This window comes from Bos taurus, chromosome 22, assembly GCF_002263795.3.
Source record: "Bos taurus isolate L1 Dominette 01449 registration number 42190680 breed Hereford chromosome 22, ARS-UCD2.0, whole genome shotgun sequence".
Classification (NCBI taxonomy): Eukaryota; Metazoa; Chordata; class Mammalia; order Artiodactyla; family Bovidae; genus Bos; species Bos taurus.
The window spans coordinates 47662579-47680698 of record NC_037349.1 but is presented as its reverse complement, the minus strand read 5'-3'; the positions used below and the strand labels follow the sequence as shown (position 1 = coordinate 47680698).

General features: G+C 40.6%; 1 protein-coding gene across 1 annotated transcript in view; it reads right to left on the bottom strand.

The window, feature by feature from the left end:
- DCP1A (decapping mRNA 1A) overlaps positions 1-18120 on the bottom strand; it is a 44063-nt gene that overhangs the window by 9873 nt on the left and 16070 nt on the right. The window contains 3 exon segments of the mRNA NM_001102330.1: positions 6509-6622; positions 8526-8664; positions 13530-13596. Of these exon segments, the coding sequence (NP_001095800.1) occupies positions 6509-6622; positions 8526-8664; positions 13530-13596 (320 nt within the window).

Below are 18120 nucleotides of genomic sequence, written 5' to 3'. Positions count from 1 at the left end.
CAGGCCCTGCTCCGACCTGGGCCCAAAGGACTCCTTTCATTTATTTTATTTTTTGGCTGCACTGTATGGCTTGCAGGATCTTAGTTCCCCAATCATGGATTGAACCAGTACTCTCTGCAGTGGAAGTACAGAGTCCTAACCACTGGACCCTCAGGCAAATCCCAATTACGTAACTCTTAACCACCATATTCTTTTACATATATATATGTGTGTGTGTATACACAAACACACATGCACAAACCAACATTTAGATATACCTACTTTAGAAAACATCCGCTGGATCATGGAAAAAGCAAGAGAGTTCCAGAAAAACATCTATTTCTGTTTTATTGACTATGCCAAAGCCTTTGACTGTGTGGATCACAAGAAACTGTGGAAAATTCTGAAAGAGATGGGAATACCAGACCACCTAATCTGCCTCTCGAGAAATCTGTATGCAGGTCAGGAAGCAACAGTTAGAACTGGACATGGAACAACAGACTGGTTCCAAATAGGAAAAGGAGTATGGCAAGGCTGTATATTATCACCCTGCTTATTTAACTTATATGCAGAGTACATCATGAGAAACGCTGGACTGGAAGAAACATAAGCTGGAATCAAGATTGCCGGGAGAAATATCAATAACCTCAAATATGCAGATGACACCACCCTTATGGCAGAAAGTGAAGAGGAACTACAAAGCCTCTTGATGAAAGTGAAAGTGGAGAGTGAAAAAGTTGGCTTAAAGCTCAACATTCAGAAAACAAAGATCATGGCATCCGGTCCCATCACTTCATGGGAAATAGATGGGGAAACAATGGAAACAGTGTCAGACTTTCTTTTTTTGGGCTCCAAAATCACTGCAGATGGTGATTGCAGCCATGAAATTATAAGACGCTTACTCCTTGGAAGGAAAGTTATGACTAACCTAGATAGCATATTCAAAAGCAGAGACATTACTTTGCCAACAAAGGTCCGTCTAGTCAAGGTTATGGTTTTTCCTGTGGTCATGTATGGATGTGAGAGTTGGACCATGAAGAAGGCTGAGCGCTGAAGAATTGATGCTTTTGAACTGTGGTGTTGGAGAAGACTCTTGAGAGTCCCTTGGACTGCAAGGAGATCCAACCAGTCCATTCTGAAGGAGATCAGCCCTGGGATTTCTTTGGAAGGAATGATGCTAAAGCTGAAACTCCAGTACTTTGGCCACCTCATGTGAAGAGTTGACTCATTGGAAAAGACTCTGATGCTGGGAGGGATTGGGGGCGGGAGGGGAAGGGGACGACAGAGGATGAGATGGCTGGATGGCATCACTGACTTGATGGATGTGAGTCTGAGTGAACTCCGGGAGTTGGTGATGGACAGGGAGGCCTGGGGTGCTGCGATTCATGGGGTCACAAAGAGTCGGACACAACTGAGTGACTGAACTGAACTGACTGACTTTAGAAAACACAGATCATATTGGAATGATCTTGTAAAAACTTAAGAGTCTTTTCCAGTGAAGAATACTATTTTTAAGAAAAGGAACAATCAAAAACCAGACATGGAGAAACCTCACCATGAAATACACCTTAGGCTTCAAAAATGATCCAGGTAGCAATTTTTATCTATCTAGTGGAACAAAAACGAACTCTTACAAAACTAAAATTACCCACATTTACATGTGAAGTGTTTCTATACTTGAACTTAAGAACAGGTATTTCTGATCATTTAAAATCTACTTCATATTAAAAAATGAAGTCATCTGGTAGTATGCAAAAGCAGCAGTAAGTTTCCAATTTCTCCTGCTACCTCCCTGCAACATCTGCCAGGCCAGAGACAGATTATTAGACTTTATGGAATAGGGTGTGTGGTAAAGCATTAGGTTTCAGAGGTACCTTACGTAAGGCAGAAGAAATGAGGTTATAAGGCAGGAAGAATCATCACAGACAGAAGGCTCACTGTACAGGAGGCCCTGTACTACACACTTTGCATGCGTTACTCTATTAACCGGTGAGGGCAGTACTATTATTATCGCCATTTATGGATGAGGCCCAAGTACAACAGAACCAGATGCCAACCTAGTTCTAACAAGACAATCCGTATTCTTAACCATTATGCCACTGCACCATTATGTCCACCGTGCAGATGACAGGTTATCTAATCAACTGAATGGTGATAATGATCCTTTGGAAAAGAGAGGTGCAAGTAAGACCTGAATAACTAAGAGCCAGTGACTGGTCAGATTGTACCAACTTTTGGAATCACGTAACTGGGTGAATTAGTCACTAGAGGCTGAGGGGGCAGAGCATGTGTCTTTACACAAACTCCCTAAAGCTTTATTGTCTCTGAGCTGGTTTGGACAGGACCTGTTCCATTCTCCTCTGCCTCTGACAAGAAAAACTGGCTGCATTCCTCTAGTTGTTGGGCTTATTTATTCATGGATTCATCTTCCATCATCCACAGAAAAGGTGAAATTTTATTCTTTACTCATATCTGAATATACTTACAGTCTGGATTCTGAGTTCAGTAATGCTTCACTTAAATCAAATTTTAATCTGACCATTCCCTTGTGAAATGGAATTCATAAGTGATAGTATATATGGGACTGAAAAAAAAATTTTTTTAAAGAAGCTATATCAGGTTTTCCATTGTTCCTCTCTCACCCCACAGCTCTTGCTGTTTACAGAATTTCATATTTCTGTTTGAATTTACTGTGTCCCTGTCAGATTTCCTACTCATTAGTGCCCTGGGCACACTAGAAGGTGTGATTATTCTTAACCACAGGAACAAAAAAACAAAAACAAAAATAATACAAAACAAACGAGGGAAATTGTCCCAAGGAAATTCTACTAAGTAAATAATGAAACTGAAATAAAATTAAGGCTTGACAGCATTATTTGCTCCTCAGCACTAGATGGCAGTGTTACTAAACCAGTGTACTCTTCTGTGTACAGGCCTGGTTATGGATCTGAGCTAATTTTAGACAATCACATGGCTCAACAATATCCAGTTCTCAGTATTGTACAAAGTGCTGTCACTTTAGCCTATAAAATGGAGTCTTTTGGGGTTCATTTTTTCATTTGGGTTTCAAAGTAAATCTGTGAGTCAGATACAGCCAGAATCGTTAATCCCATGATTCAGAAATGAAAGGGAAAGTGACTAGCCCACTGGACATTCATGGCTGATAAGCCAGACCAGAAGGAATCTGCTCCTCCACTTGCTGCTTCTCTTAACACATATTTTTTAAAAATTAAATTTTACATAACACTTTCTCTTTTAATATACGTTTGACCTTCAGGATATTAAATTCAAATACAGTAAAAATGGAGCAAAGAAATGTAGTATACAAAATCTGGTTTAAATAATTTACCACCTGCATCCGTACAAACATTATACATACATCGTTTAGGAATGTAAAGATGCAGATGACACCGCCCTTAATGGCAGAAAGTGAAGAGGAACTAAAAAGCCTCTTGATGAAAGTGAAAGTGGAGAGTGAAAAAGTTGGCTTAAAGCTCAACATTCAGAAAATAAAGATCATGGCATCCGGTCCCATCACTTCATGGGAAATAGATGGGGAAACAATGGAAACAGTGTCAGACTTTCTTTTTCTGGGCTCCAAAATCACTGCAGATGGTGACTGCAGCCATGAAGTTAAAAGACGCTTACTCCTTGGAAGGAAAGTTATGACTAACCTAGATAGCATATTCAAAAGCAGAGACATTACTTTGCCAACAAAGGTCCGTCTAGTCAAGGCTATGGTTTTTCCTGTGGTCATGTATGGATGTGAGAGTTGGACCGTGAAGAAGGCTGAGAGCCGAAGAATTGATGCTTTTGAACTGTGGTGTTGGAGAAGACTCTTGAGAGTCCCTTGGACTGCAAGGAGATCCAACCAGTCCATTCTGAAGGAGATCAGCCCTGGGATTTCTTTGGAAGGAATGATGCTAAAGCTGAAACTCCAGTACTTTGGCCACCTCATGTGAAGAGTTGACTCATTGGAAAAGACTCTGATGCTGGGAGGGACTGGGGGCAGGAGGAGAAGGGGATGACAGAGGATGAGATGGCTGGATGGCATCACTGACTCGATGGACGTGAGTCTGAGTGAACTCCGGGAGTTGGTGTTGGACAGGGAGGCCTGGGGTGCTACGATTCATGGGGTCGCAAAGAGTCGGACACAACTGAGCAACTGATCTGATCTGATAGCCTCTTGGAAAACAGTATGGTAGGGCAATTTCTAAACTAAAACTTGCAGTTATGAAATTACCTAACATTTGTACTCTTGGGCATTTAACCCAGAGTAAAGGAAATTTAAATTTGGGCTTCCCTGCTGTCTCAGCAGTAAAGAATCTGCCTTCCAATGCAGGAGACACAGGTTCAATCCCTAGGTCGGGAAGATACCGTGGAGAAGGAAATGGAAACCCACTCTAGTATTCTTGCCTGCGAAATCGCATGGACAGGGGAGCTGGTGGGCCACAGTCCATAGAGTTGGAAAGAGTCGAACATGATTTAGTAACAGAAAGGACAAAGGAACAACAAAGGAAATGTGTATACAAAAATCTGTATACAAATGTTCATGGAAATGTCATTCACAATAGCCCCAAACTGGTAACAACACATCCGTCCTTTAACGAGTGAATGGTTAAAAATGTTAATTCCACTCAGCAGTGAGATTCAGAACTATAATATATGTAACAATTTCAATGAATCTCTTCAATGAGTTATGCTGAGTGAAGAAACATACTCCCAAAAGGTTATATATTGTATGATTCCATTTATAGAAAATTCTTGAAATGACAGTGTTATAAAGCTGGAGACATATCAGTCACTGCTGGGGTTAGGGATGCCAGAGGAAGGCTAGAGGGTGTGACATATAAGTCAGTGTGATAACAAATGGGCAGTACAAAGGATTCTTGTGGTGATGAAGTCCTCTATCTTGACTGTGGTGGTAGATACACAAGGCTCTACATGAGATAAAACTGCATGGAACTAAACACACACAGATGAGGCTTCCCAGGTGCTGCTGGTGGTAAAGAACCCGCCTGCCAGTGCAGGAGACGCAAGAGACATGGGTTCGATCACTGGGTCGGGAGGGTCCCCTGGAGAAGGGCATTGCCTGGAGAATCCCAAGGACAGAGGAGCCTGGAGGGCTACAGTCCATAGGGCTGCACAGAATTGGATACGACTGAAGCAATTTAGGACGCATGCAAACACACACGTGCATATACTCACAGAAACGAATATGAATACAACAACTGAGGAAACGTGAACAAGATGGGTATGCTGCTGCTGCTAAGTCGCTTTAGTCGTGTCCGACTCTGTGCAACCCCATAGATGGCAACCCACCAGGCTCCACCGTCCCTGGGATTCTCCACGCAAGAACACTGGAGTGGGCTGCCATTTCCTTCTCCAACAAGATGGGTATACTGGGTTAATATTCTGGTTGTGATACTGTACTCTAGTTTTCAAGCTGGTATCAATGGAGTAAACAGGTGAAAGGGACATGGATCTTTCTGTATTATTTCTTATAACTGCATAGGAATCTGTAATGATCTTAAAGAGCTTAAAAAACTATGGCTTTTACTCTTCCTGTATTATTTCTTACAACTGTATATGAATCTGTAATTATCTTAAAATAAAAAGCTTAAAAAACTATGGCTTTTACTTGATATCTGTTCACTTATCAAGTCATCAGTTTCAAGAATTACTTCATAAAAATATAAATAGTAAAATAAAAAGAAATAAAAACAAAGAGAACGATTTCATTCAACAAATATTTACAGTGCTGGGTGCTGAGGATACAGTAGCAAACAAGGCAGCCCCCTATGATACTTGGATTTTGGTGGGGAGGAGACAATCACAAAACTTAAAAAAACCACGAACCCTGATAGCTGGAAGAAAATAAAGCACAGTGGAACAGGGGTAGGGAAGGATTGTTATTTAAAATAGGGTGGTGTGAAAGGCCCCCACCTATATGGAAGACACTAGAATGGGAGAAAGGTACTTCTAGGAGGCAAGTCTTTCAGGCTGTGGGGACTCTGACTGCAAAGGGGACTGTAGCTGCAAAGGCCTGTCCTGAGGCAGAGGCAGGACTGACACATCTGTGAAAAGGTAGAGAAGCCTATGAGGCTGGGAACGACGCAGAAAGATGGAAGATGAGGCCAGGGCTAAGGGGGCCAGATCAGAGAGGGCCTTAAGGGTTACTGTTGTGACCCTGGCTTTTATTCGAGTGAGATGAGACACGATTGGAGGAAGGCCACGGTCTAACTTAGGTTAAACCAGGATTACTTTGACCCCTGGGTCAAGAAGAGGAGAGGGAGTGGCTAGGGCAAAAGCTGGGAAACCAGATAGGAGGCTACTGCAAAACCCGGATGAAAGACAGTTACACGGACCAGGGGAAATGACATGAGAGGATGACATCACGCTACTGCCTATATGCACATACTCTGACAGATGATCAACGGCTCAAACTTGTACTGCATCAAAACCCTTACAAAATGCTGACTCTGTGTTAGGTTACTTTGGACAAAGCTAGGGCTTGAGCTGTACAAACCTTATCTTGCAACCCAGATGGTGTCTCTTCTAGCGTCTCAGTGCTTCCCAGATTGGAGATCTGAGTACTTGGCTGCAGCCCAGGGCTGGAGATATTTGAGTCGCCCATCTGATTCTTAAATTAAAAGGAAAAGTATATCATGTGAAAAAACTTGCTATTGTTTGGTTTACAAAACAGCATTTAAGGTTACTGTTAACAGAAGTATTATTTTAAAAGTCAAGGATAACCACCCCCGCCAAATGCCAAATGTTTGCTTTGGACCTGCATGTAAATATGGAAATTAACTGGACAATAAAATTTCTAGAAAGCTAAGCACATGATTTTAGACAATAGTGTTCGTAACAACTGTTATTTTTATAACCCCTTAAGGACAAGCAAACAGCATTACTATATTATATATTCTTTTCCATTTTTTTTTAAAGTTAATATATGGTAAAATTAACTTTTGAAATGTATCACCAGGCTTCCCTGGTGACTCATATTGTAAAGAATCTGCCTGTAATGCAGGAGACCCTGGTTTGATCCCTGAGTTGGGAATATCCCTTGGAGAAGGAAATGGCAATCCACTCTAGTATCCTTGCCTGGAGAATTCCACGGACAGAGGAGCCTGGAGGGCTACCATTTCTTTCACTTTCAAAATTAACTTTTGAAATGTATAGTTTTGTGTACCCATTACCACAATCAGGATATCCAATCACCTCCCCAAACTCCCTTGTGCTATCCCAATGCAGTTGTGCCCTCCTTCCACTCCTGGCAACCAGTGACTCTTCTCTGGCGCTAGTTCCGTCTTTTCGAGATTGTCATCTAAATGGAATGCTGGCTTCCTTAGCATAATGCCTTTGAGATTCACCCAAGTTGTTGCACAGATGAATCTGGCAATCTCCCAAGTCTCTACCTAAAGATAAAGGGTCTACTTGGAACCATCTGAGGCAGAGGAGAGCTCATCCAAACACTAAGAAGTGAACTCATGGGCCGCTGCTAAGACTAACAGCATATGACAGATGACAGGCGAGTGCAGACAAGCAACAATACTCCTGTTTAAGGAAGTGCCACCTATTTATGGATGGCTTCAAAAATAGAAAGAACACATTATGAAGGAAATATCAAAGATTTAACTAAATCCCCAAAGGTTTAGTCTTAATCCAACCACAGAAATTTTATTTACTCCATACCATACCAGAAGAATTTTCTTTACAACAGCAATTATTTTCTACCTTTGCAATGTGCATTAACCAGAAATCATGTCAGATTTTTATACTGTTCATGTGACCTAGAGTTCCTTTGCAGCTCTGCACACAGAAACAAGGCTTCAGTTCCTTCTTTCCTCTGGAGATGACTTGCTTCCCAGCCTGAGGAGGAAGGCGGGCCACCTCCTGGAGGGTCTGCTCTAGTGTGCAGCACCTATACTTTCTGTCCCAAGTGGCACCTTGATCTCGTCCTCACTGGGAATGGGTGACAGAGCTCTCAACTTATTAGCTGTCACCACAACACAGAAAGGTCTCTATAAAAACAGAAGGCAAGTAGATAACGCATATCTCATTAAGGGTATGGGAGGGAATTTATGGTAATACATGGTAACTTAAAAGCTCAGAAATGATTCTTGAAATTTATTTACTTCATCCAGTTTCCTAAGAATCAATGAATTCATTATAGAGATGATTGCCTTTCCTGTATTAATTTTCATAGATCCATAAATTCTTTGTAATTCTCTAAGACAGACATTGAGGAATCTGGTAGAACTTGAAACGTCTCATGGGTTCTAATGTACATTTCTTTACCCAGGAAGTGGGACCTTTTATTTTCCAAAATCCTTTTCTCCCGCAGTAATTTTTTAGGAATAGAAAAAGAACACTCTGAATTTTCAGAGGTAAGAAAATCCCCTTCCTTATCTATAAGACATGTTTTCTTTCTGAACTACTTATTCCTGCTGGCCCTGGAGGTGAGCTCCCCAGTCCACCAGACCCACCACAGGTCTCCTCCCTGCTCTGGTTTTCCTGCTCAGCGCACACAGCCTCACCCTCTCGTACTCATCCTTGGCTCTGCTTAGCATCTCCAGGATGTCGATGGGCCTGTGGTCACTGCAGCCATTGGCCTGGCTGGGACTCTGCTTATCCCGAGCTGCTTGCTGGGACCGCCGTGTCTCCTCTTCTACCACACTAGAGGAAGAGAACCAAGTTTTAGAAAGACCTTTTTTGACACAATATGACCCAAGATTTTGGCGTCCATTTCCAAGGATACTGGAAGACTGCCTCATGGTAACAATGCCTTCCTCACAATACACAACACAGAGCCTCAGCTACCTCATCCCAGTAAGACATGACTGATTTCTTTCACCATCTCACTCACAACAGTATCAACCAATATAGTTCACTGTTAGAAGGCCAAAAATACAGAATTCCTTTCCAGATTTGGTAGAAGTAGATACGTTTAAAATCTACTAAATTACTCATTATTTCTCTCTCTTTCCTACAAGTATCTCAGGATCAGTCAAACTAACTGGTAAAGTAAATCTGAAAATGGACAATGCCACCAAGACAAAGGAAGGCTGTACAGGTGAACAACTTCTACGGAGAGTGTGTATTAATAATGGGGAGCAAGGAAAAAGCTTAGCATCTTGAAAATGAAGATCTTGGTGAATCTTCAAAAATCAGCGATAACTCTACAAGCAAACAAAAGATTTTCCTTGTCTCCTTAAAAAAATCACTAAGTGGGTAACTAAAGTCAGGGTGATTGAGGCAATGCTCTTTATCTTGACTAGTGCTACTTAAGCTAATTTTGCACTTGAAAATATATATTAAAAAAAGCATGAAAAGTCAAGGTCTAAGTCAAGGGTTGCGGTCTGCAAATCTATCTGAGGGGTTTCATTTCTTAGGAACATCCTTTCTCCCTGCCACATCTTAAAGTCTGAAGCAAAATGTGAGAAACTAAAAGTTGGGTGGTGAGCACATAAATGTTTTATTGCTTCTTATATTTTTTTTCAAGCTTGAAATTAATGTAATAAATTTTAATAAGATAACTAATCTTTTTTTCTTTTAAACATCCATTCAGGTTTCAAGTCCAACTGTAATGAACAGGCCTACTTGCCACGGGATAGTATAGGCACAGTCACAGCTTGATAACTGAATTAATTTGAGAACTTTCAGACAGTGAGGATGACAGGCAATAAAATAATTCAGTAGTAAAAGGCTTTTTTTTTTATGGACTACGAGGCATAGAACAGGGTACCCAATGTCAGTTCACTGCTTTAAAACAGCCGGCCTAGGAACTCCTATTAGTGTGTGTGGGATGGTTCTCTTATTTGAAAACATCGGATTAAACAATATTAAACACAGATTTTTTTTTAAACAGCAACATTGTTCTGCGTTTTTAATAAGCTACAATGTATTATGATTCTCCAAGGATGGGTTTAAAGCTTTCCCCAAACTGGGAAGTCCCTGGTGGTCCAGTAGTTAGAACTCCATGCTTTCACTGCCAAGGGCCTGGGGTTCAATCACTGGTGGGGGAACTAAGATCCCACAAACCTAGTGATGCAGCCAAAACCGAAAAAACACTTATTATTTAATATTCAGTTATAGGCCATGCCAACCATCAAGGACTGGCCACACAGCCCGTTTCTACCCACCACCTGCTACACTGTCTGGCTTAGCCATGCTAGTATTCACCTCCAGTATTCACCTCTCTCTGACCTGGACTGGATTTGTGATCTTCACTCAAAAGAAAAACATTTCTAATAATCACCACTGTTCATCCACCCAACGGGCTACCTTATAAAGCTCTCCACTGCTGAGAGCAGAAACTGGCTGGCAACATGGAAGGCACACCGAGCTCTGGACTCTAAGGCCTCTTCCAATCACACTCTGGGAAGAACAGCCCTGCCCCTCTCCCTTCCTCCCAAACCCAAAGTATGCCCCAAGACATTTGTAAGATCAGGAATAGGGCTCACTTCTATCAGTTCTCCAAATTTTATAGTCTATGTATAGGCAAACATTCAGACTAGGTTTTGTTAAAAACACTTTTTGGCAGACTGCATTTCCTCTTTAGGAGAGGCAACATTTTCCAAGTTTAGTGAATTTTCAATTTTGCTACTGATCAAAGAGAATTTCCAGATTTATTTATAGAACAGGTCTAGAAGTTTACCTGTTCTATATACCTTCTTAGTTCTTATTAACAACCTTTTGGAATAAATCAATGTTTTACTTCAAGAATTTTTATTATATTGCAGCTGTCAAAACAGTGGTAGAAAGAACTAGATTTAACAGAATGGGCAGTGGCAGGCACTTTTATTTAGATGCACAATATGTCCCAGAGAATTTTACCTGTCTCTCCAGCTAACAGAGATTATATTCTGAAATACGTAGCGAAAAGAGGCTGTATGCAGGCAAAGTCAGAGCAAAGGAAGACAAAGATAACCTTTTTATCTTTGGTGACCAGAACGCCATTTATCACAAAGTTAATGTGAACATATTTGGTATTCTCTTCAGCCATAAATAGGCCAGACACTTGAAAACTCACTATCAACAGCTTCATGCAGGCATTTGCTAATCACTTTCAATACCACTGCTTCTAGTAAAACAAGCTGAGCGTTTAAGCAAATGCCCCTCTTTTGGGCATCTCTAGTGAAGGAAACCTGAATGTCCTTCTTTTCCCTTTCTGCTTCCTGTTTCTACTTCCTCATCCTATTTTTATGTTCACTACAGTATTTTCAGATAAGCCTTGCTTTATCTTCTGCTTTATCTATGATCTGAAGTCTTGCTTTACGGGTACTGCCTACTGACAGAGAATACAGTTCAAAATGGTTTCCTGCAAATAACTGTTAGAGCTGAAAGAGCCAGGGTCTCTCAATTTGGGCCCCAAAGCTCTCAATCTGCAGGAGAAAGTCTATGTATTAACATACTCCAAAATATAGACATTTAAGAAAAATACTGTCAATTTCAGGATAACCAAAAATCAACAAATCTCTGTCTTCTAAGTTATCAAAAACTGCCTCTGCTGTTCCTTTCAAAAGTACGGATAGTGGTCATTAAATAAACGGCTTTGTAAAAAAGTAGTTTCTATCTTTTTTTTTTTAAGAGAAAAGTTCTAAAAAGAAAAGTCTGGTTGTGGAAAGCCAATGCATTTTCAAATGAATGACACAAGTTCACGTGGAACAATGTCCTTGGGGTCACACCCACAGCAAACAAAGCGGGAAGCAGAAAAAAACCCAACTGAGACACGTTAGCAGTCCTGGACTAAAATGTGGCCTTGGCCATGTGCACTTCTTTTAAAATGCAAATATATCTGGAAATGGGATGTGGGGCCAATTATTTATTTATAGTTTAACAGGATTTAGTTTAATATTAGACAAAAGAAGAAAAAATCAACTGTTTTCTCCCAAACATGTAAAAATTTTGCAGAAGAGCAAAGGGAATTCTGATTTGATGGAGGGGGAAGAGAGGCCAGCATTTCTGAGGAAATCCAGGCAGAAACTGAAAAGGAAAACTTAAATCCACCAGAACTCGTTGCCCACTGCAGCATTCTGTCCAGGGTGTGGTAGTACCTCACGCCCCTCTAACACCTGCGTCTTAGATTCCCAGAAACCATAATGGCAGTACCAGCAATACAGAGGGATGGCTTCTGTGGGCCAGTCTGAGAAAGGACAACGACCATCCCTCAGAACATCAATTCAATGAAAATTAGTTTCCAAATTCCAAGATTCTGATTCACAAAAGCTCTCCTGGGACATAACCCATTAAAGGACTGGGGATTCTAAACCTGGAATCTGTGTCAAAAATAAGTTCTCTTAAAGGAAGTAGCCATGGATGTGTGTGGGAGTTCTTTGTCAGTTACTGAACACAGCTCCACCTGCTACAGTGGAAATCTGGAGAGAATCAGAGTCAGATGCACTGCAAGTGGTGGGCTGTGCTCTGGACACAGAGAATACCCTCCGGAGCGAGGCAGCTGGACGGTTCTAACCACATGCTGAACAGCAAGGCTCTGGTTAAATTAGGATCTGTCTGCAGAACAGAATACAAAGCAGACATAAATACTACAGAAGACTATTTAATGTCCTGGAAAAATGCTGTGGACGTGAAAAGTCCAATGTACAGCGTAATCTTACTTCTGCAAGTGTAAAAAAAAAAAAGTGTTGCCTGCCATTCTAGCTCAAGAAGGATCAAGCCTACGGGCCACTGCAGTTACCCATAGAGTGTGCAGTGAGAGGAGCTCAGGATGGAGAAAACAGGAAACATTCTGGGCTCTGGATATCCTGGCCCATAGATAATTAAGATGCATATCCAAGGAATCACTTCACTGACCTCAGATTCTTGCACCTTCCCACATATAGGAAAGCACTAAAATCTTCATCATGAGATGTCTGGTTATTACTAGGAGTAATCTTTTGATACTTGATTATATGTTTTTCTCAGCAAAAAAGTTTACCTATCCTCATTTTATTGGCATTCTCTTCTCTAGCTCCCTTGTCTTTGCTTTTATTTTTTCCAGAAGTATTTTAAAATTCTTGTTACTATTGCAGAGGATCATATTTTAAATTCTTTTTTTCTGATATGACTACACTAAATACCATTTTTTGGTTTGATTAATTTGGTAACAAAGCAGTCTTTAGATGATTCCAATTATGTAAATATTTTTCCTAGATATTCTCCTCTTGGTGGTATTATCTCTTAAATAATTAGATGAGGCTACCTCCCAGGCTATAGGCCTTAATATAGTCACTTAATAAAAATTAGCTTATAACTTTTTTTGTTTTGCATTTTTCTTTCAGTGAACATAAAAAAAAAGAATAAAAAACAATCACACACATCAACCCAAGGTACATATAAAAAGAGACTGGTGGTAGTTGGATTATTGATAATTTGAGATTTCTTTAAGCTTTTCTGCCTTTTTCAAAACTTTGACAATAAAAGGAAATTGGGGGAAAATATATGAGTTAGTGGACTCTGGTAACAAAGAGAAGGGGGAAACATTATTTTTTCATCTGCCATATATCACTAATTAAAATCTATGGTGTTACAGAAATACTTACTCGGCCATGAGTTTGGCTATGCGGTGACAGTCGTTCTTGTCATAAAACCAGATACTGTATATTGACACTTGAAAAACAAACAAACAAAAAGATAAGGAGAAATGAGGTTTCAGTACTTGAGTATATGGCAGTAATATATTATTGCCATAAAATGTCACAGAATTTACCATCAGACCCTCAAACTGTTAACAGTTCCTCTAAAGAAAAAAAAAACCTCCCCACAAAATGTTTAATAAATTAATAAAGTTGGGCCAGGTAAAGTATACAGACAGTTGGTTTTAGACATCATTATCAGATCTCATTGAGTTTAAGATGACACTAAACTATAAGATTCATTATTATTTTATGTATTCAGATCAGATCAGATCAGATCAGTCGCTCAGTCGTGTCCGACTCTTTGTGACCCCATGAATCGCAGCACACCAGGCCTCCCTGTCCATCACCAACTCCCAGAGTTCACTGAGACTCACGTCCATCGAGTCAGTGATGCCATCCAGCCATCTCATCCTCTGTCGTTCCCTTCTTCTCCTGCCCCCAATCCCTCCCAGCATCAGAATCTTTTCCAATGAGTCAACTCTTCGCATGAGGAGCAAGGGAAAAATGCTGCCAATTAAACTAGGAGTTTCAAGGTGGCACATTAGTAAAGACTCTGCCTGCCAATGCAGGAGACACAAGAGAACATCGAACACTAGTGCTGGATCCCTGGGCCAGGAAGATTCCCTGCCTGGAATAGGAAATGGCAACCCATTCCAGTATTTTCGCCTGGAAAATTCCATGGACAGAGGAGTCTGGCAGGCTACAGTCCGTAGGGTTGCAAAGAGTTGGACACGACTCTGCGATTAAGATACACAAGACAAACTAAGAAACAACACTGATTGTGTGGAAAGGGTACGGTGTCTACCATTCCAGTAAATAAGGAATGCTGTCCTTCCCTGCTGCAGCGCCCCACGGTGAGTGCTAAGGGAAATTCAGGATGGAGACAAACAGGAAACTATGTGCTCTGGATACTATGGCCCTCCATGGCTGTATATCTAAGATGCCTACCTAAGGAATAATTTCAATGAGCCCAGTCATCTTCCCGCACAGAAAAAAGCACAAAAATCACTAACCTGAAGTATCTGTTTTTTTTGTGAATAGCAGTAATATTTCGATGTTTGACCACATGTTTTCAGCAAAAACTCCTATACACCCTGGCTCCTCCCTCATCTCTTCACAGCATTCTTCAGAGTTATCTGAGGCTATCCCCTAGGCCTTAGTTCTCAGAAAAGTCTCCGAATAAAATTTAACCTTTAACTTTTAGGTTTTATTTTTCTTCACTTGGTCACTAACTGCAAAATGCCTTCCAAATTGACAGTCAAATGTGGAGAGAAAAAGTAGTGAAAATCACATTAAACCACATTCCAAAACCAAACACCAGAATCTTTGAGTCTCTTGAAATTTAAAAATATAAAATTAATACCATGTTACGGTAAAACAAAGCTTTAAAAACAAACACCCACCCCAGAACCTTCTATGATCAACTCTACTCACACTTGAAATGGACGTGCCCAGGTTGAGCTCCATACCACACTTCTTTTCCAATCTTTTATTCCCAATATGGTGATCACGGCTAAGAAAGCTCCCCAAAACAGTGGTAAATAATAAACAACGAGGTCCTACTGTATAGAACTATATTCAATATCCTGAGATAAGCCAGGATATATTAAAAACAATAGGATATGTAAAAAAGAATACAGAAAAGAATGCATATATGTGCACTTTGCCAAACAGCAGAAATTAATACAACACTGTAAATCAACTATACTTCAATAAAAACAGAGAAAAACCTGGTGGATGGATAGATTGAACTGTATTATAAAGAATATAAAACTGCTGTAAATACTTCTTGAATATATTTTTACTTTTACTTTTTTATACAATTTTAAAGGTTACTTTCCATTTATAGTTAGTACAATTTTGGCTAGATTGTCTGTGTTTTACATATAAATACTTCTTGCATAAGGAGGACCCTTATTGCCAAGTTCAGGCTTAAATTGAATAAAGTAGGGAAAACCACTAGACCATCAGGTATGACCTAAATCAAATCCCTTATGATTATACAGCGGAATTGAGAAATAGATTTAAGGGACTAGATCTGATAGACAGAGTGCCTGATTAACTATGGATGAAGGTTTGTGACATGGTACAGGAGGCAGGGATCAAGACCGTTCCCAAGAAAAAGAAATGCAAAAAAGCAAAATGGCTTTCTGAAGCCTTATAAATAGCTGTGAAAAGAAGAGAAGCGAAAAGCAAAGGAGAAAAGGAAAGATATACCCATTTGAATGCAGAGTTCCAAAGAATAGCCAGGAGAGATAAGAAAGCCTTCCTCAGTGATCAGTGCAGAGAAATAAAAGGAAAACAATAGAATGGTAAAGACTAGAGATCCATTCAAGAAAATTAGAGATACCAAGGGAACATTTCATGCAAAGATAGGCTCATATGGACAGAAATGGTATGGACCCAACAGAAACAGAAGATATTAAGAAGAGGTGGCAAGAATACACAGAAGAACTGTACAAAAAAGATCTTCACGACCCAGATAATCACGATGGTGTGATCACTGACCTAGAGCCAGACATCCTGGAATGTGAAGTCAAGTGGGCCTTAGAAAGCATCACTACGAACAAAGCTAGTGGAGGTGATGGAATTCCAGTTGAGCTCTTTCAAATCCTGAAAGATGAGGCTGTGAAAGTGCTGCACTCAATATGCCAGCAAATTGGAAAACTCAGCAGTGGCCACAGGACTGGAAAAGGTCAGTTTTCATTCCAATCCCAAAGAAAGGCAATGCCAAAGAATGCTCAAACTACCGCACAATCGCACTCATCTCACACGCTAGTAAAGTATGCTCAAAATTCTCCAAGCCAGGCTTCAGCAATATGTGAACAATGCGTGAACTTCCAGATGTTCAAGCTGGTTTTAGAAAAGGCAGAGGAACCAGAGATCAAATTGCCAACATCCGCTGGATCATGGAAAAAGCAAGAGAGTTCCAGAAAAACACCTATTTCTGCTTTATTGACTATGTCAAAGCTTTGAAACTGTGTGGATCACCAGAAACTGGAAAATTCTGAAACAGATAGGAATACCAGACCACCTAACCTGCCTCTTGAGAAATCTGTATGCAGGTCAGGAAGCAACAGTTAGAGCTGGACATGGAACAGACTGGTTCCAAATAGGAAAAGGAGTACGTTAAGGCTGTATATTGTCACCCTGCTTATTTAACTTCTATGCGGAGTACATCATGAGAAACGCTGGGCTGGAAGAAGCACAAGCTGGAATCAAGATGCCGGGAGAAATATCAATAATCTCAGATAAGCAGATGATATCACCCTTATGGCAGAAAGTGAAGAAGAACTCAAGAGCCTCTTGATGAAAGTGAAAGAGGAGAGTGAAAAAGTTGGCTTAAAGCTCAACATTTAGAAAACTAAGATCATGGCATCCAGTCCCATCATTTCATGGCAGACAGATGGGGAAACAGTGTCAGACTTTATTTTCTTGGGCTCCAACATCACTGCAGATAGTGACTGCAGCCATGAAATTAAAAGACGCTTGCTTACTCCTTGGAAGGAAAGTTACGACCAACCTAGACGGCATATTAAAAAGCAGAGACATTACTTTGCTAACAAAGGTCCGTCTAGTCAAGGCTATGGTTTTTCCAGTAGTCGTGTGTGGATGTGAGAGTTGGACTACAAAGAAGGCTGAGTGCTGAAGAATTGATGCTTTTGAACTGTGGTGTTGGAGAAGACTCTTGAGAGTCACCTGGACTGCAAGGAGATCCAACCAGTCCATCCTAAAGGAGCTCAATCCTGGGTGTTCATTGGAAGGACTGATGTTGAAGCTGAAACTCCAATACTTTGGCCACCCGATGTGAAGAGCTGACTCCTTGGAAAAGACCCCGATGCTGGGAAAGATTGAAGGCAGGAGGAGAAGTGGATGACAGAAGATGAGATGGCTGGATGGCATCACCAACTCAATGGACATGAATTTGAATAAACTCCGGGAGTTGGTGATGGACAGGGAGGCCTTGCATGCTGCAGTCTATGGGGTCACAAAGAATCAGACATAACTGAGTGACTGAACTGAACTGAGACCATAATTGAGTGACTGAACTGAACTGAGACCAGAAATACTGAAAACATAAGTCAAAGTAAACACATGGACAGGCATGGCTCATCTCTATCCCAGGCTGCATTCTATTTCATATGGCTCTGGCACAAGAAGGGTAGGTATGCTTTTATTTTTTTTAATTAAACTTTCAGTTTTGAAACAATTGTAACTTCATACATATTGTAAAAAAAGAAACAGAGATGCTGTGTGCCCTTTATTTCTTCCAATGGTAACATTTTGTAAAATTGTAACATAATATCGCAGCCAGACTATTGACATGGATACAATCAAGATACAGAACATTCCTATTGCCATAGATATTCCTGTTGCCCTTTTATGGCCACACCCATCTCCCTTGGTACCCATCCCCCATCTCTGACCTCTGACAAACACCCTGATCTCTGTATTTCATACTATAATGTTGCCAGTTCGAGAAATGTATTACAAA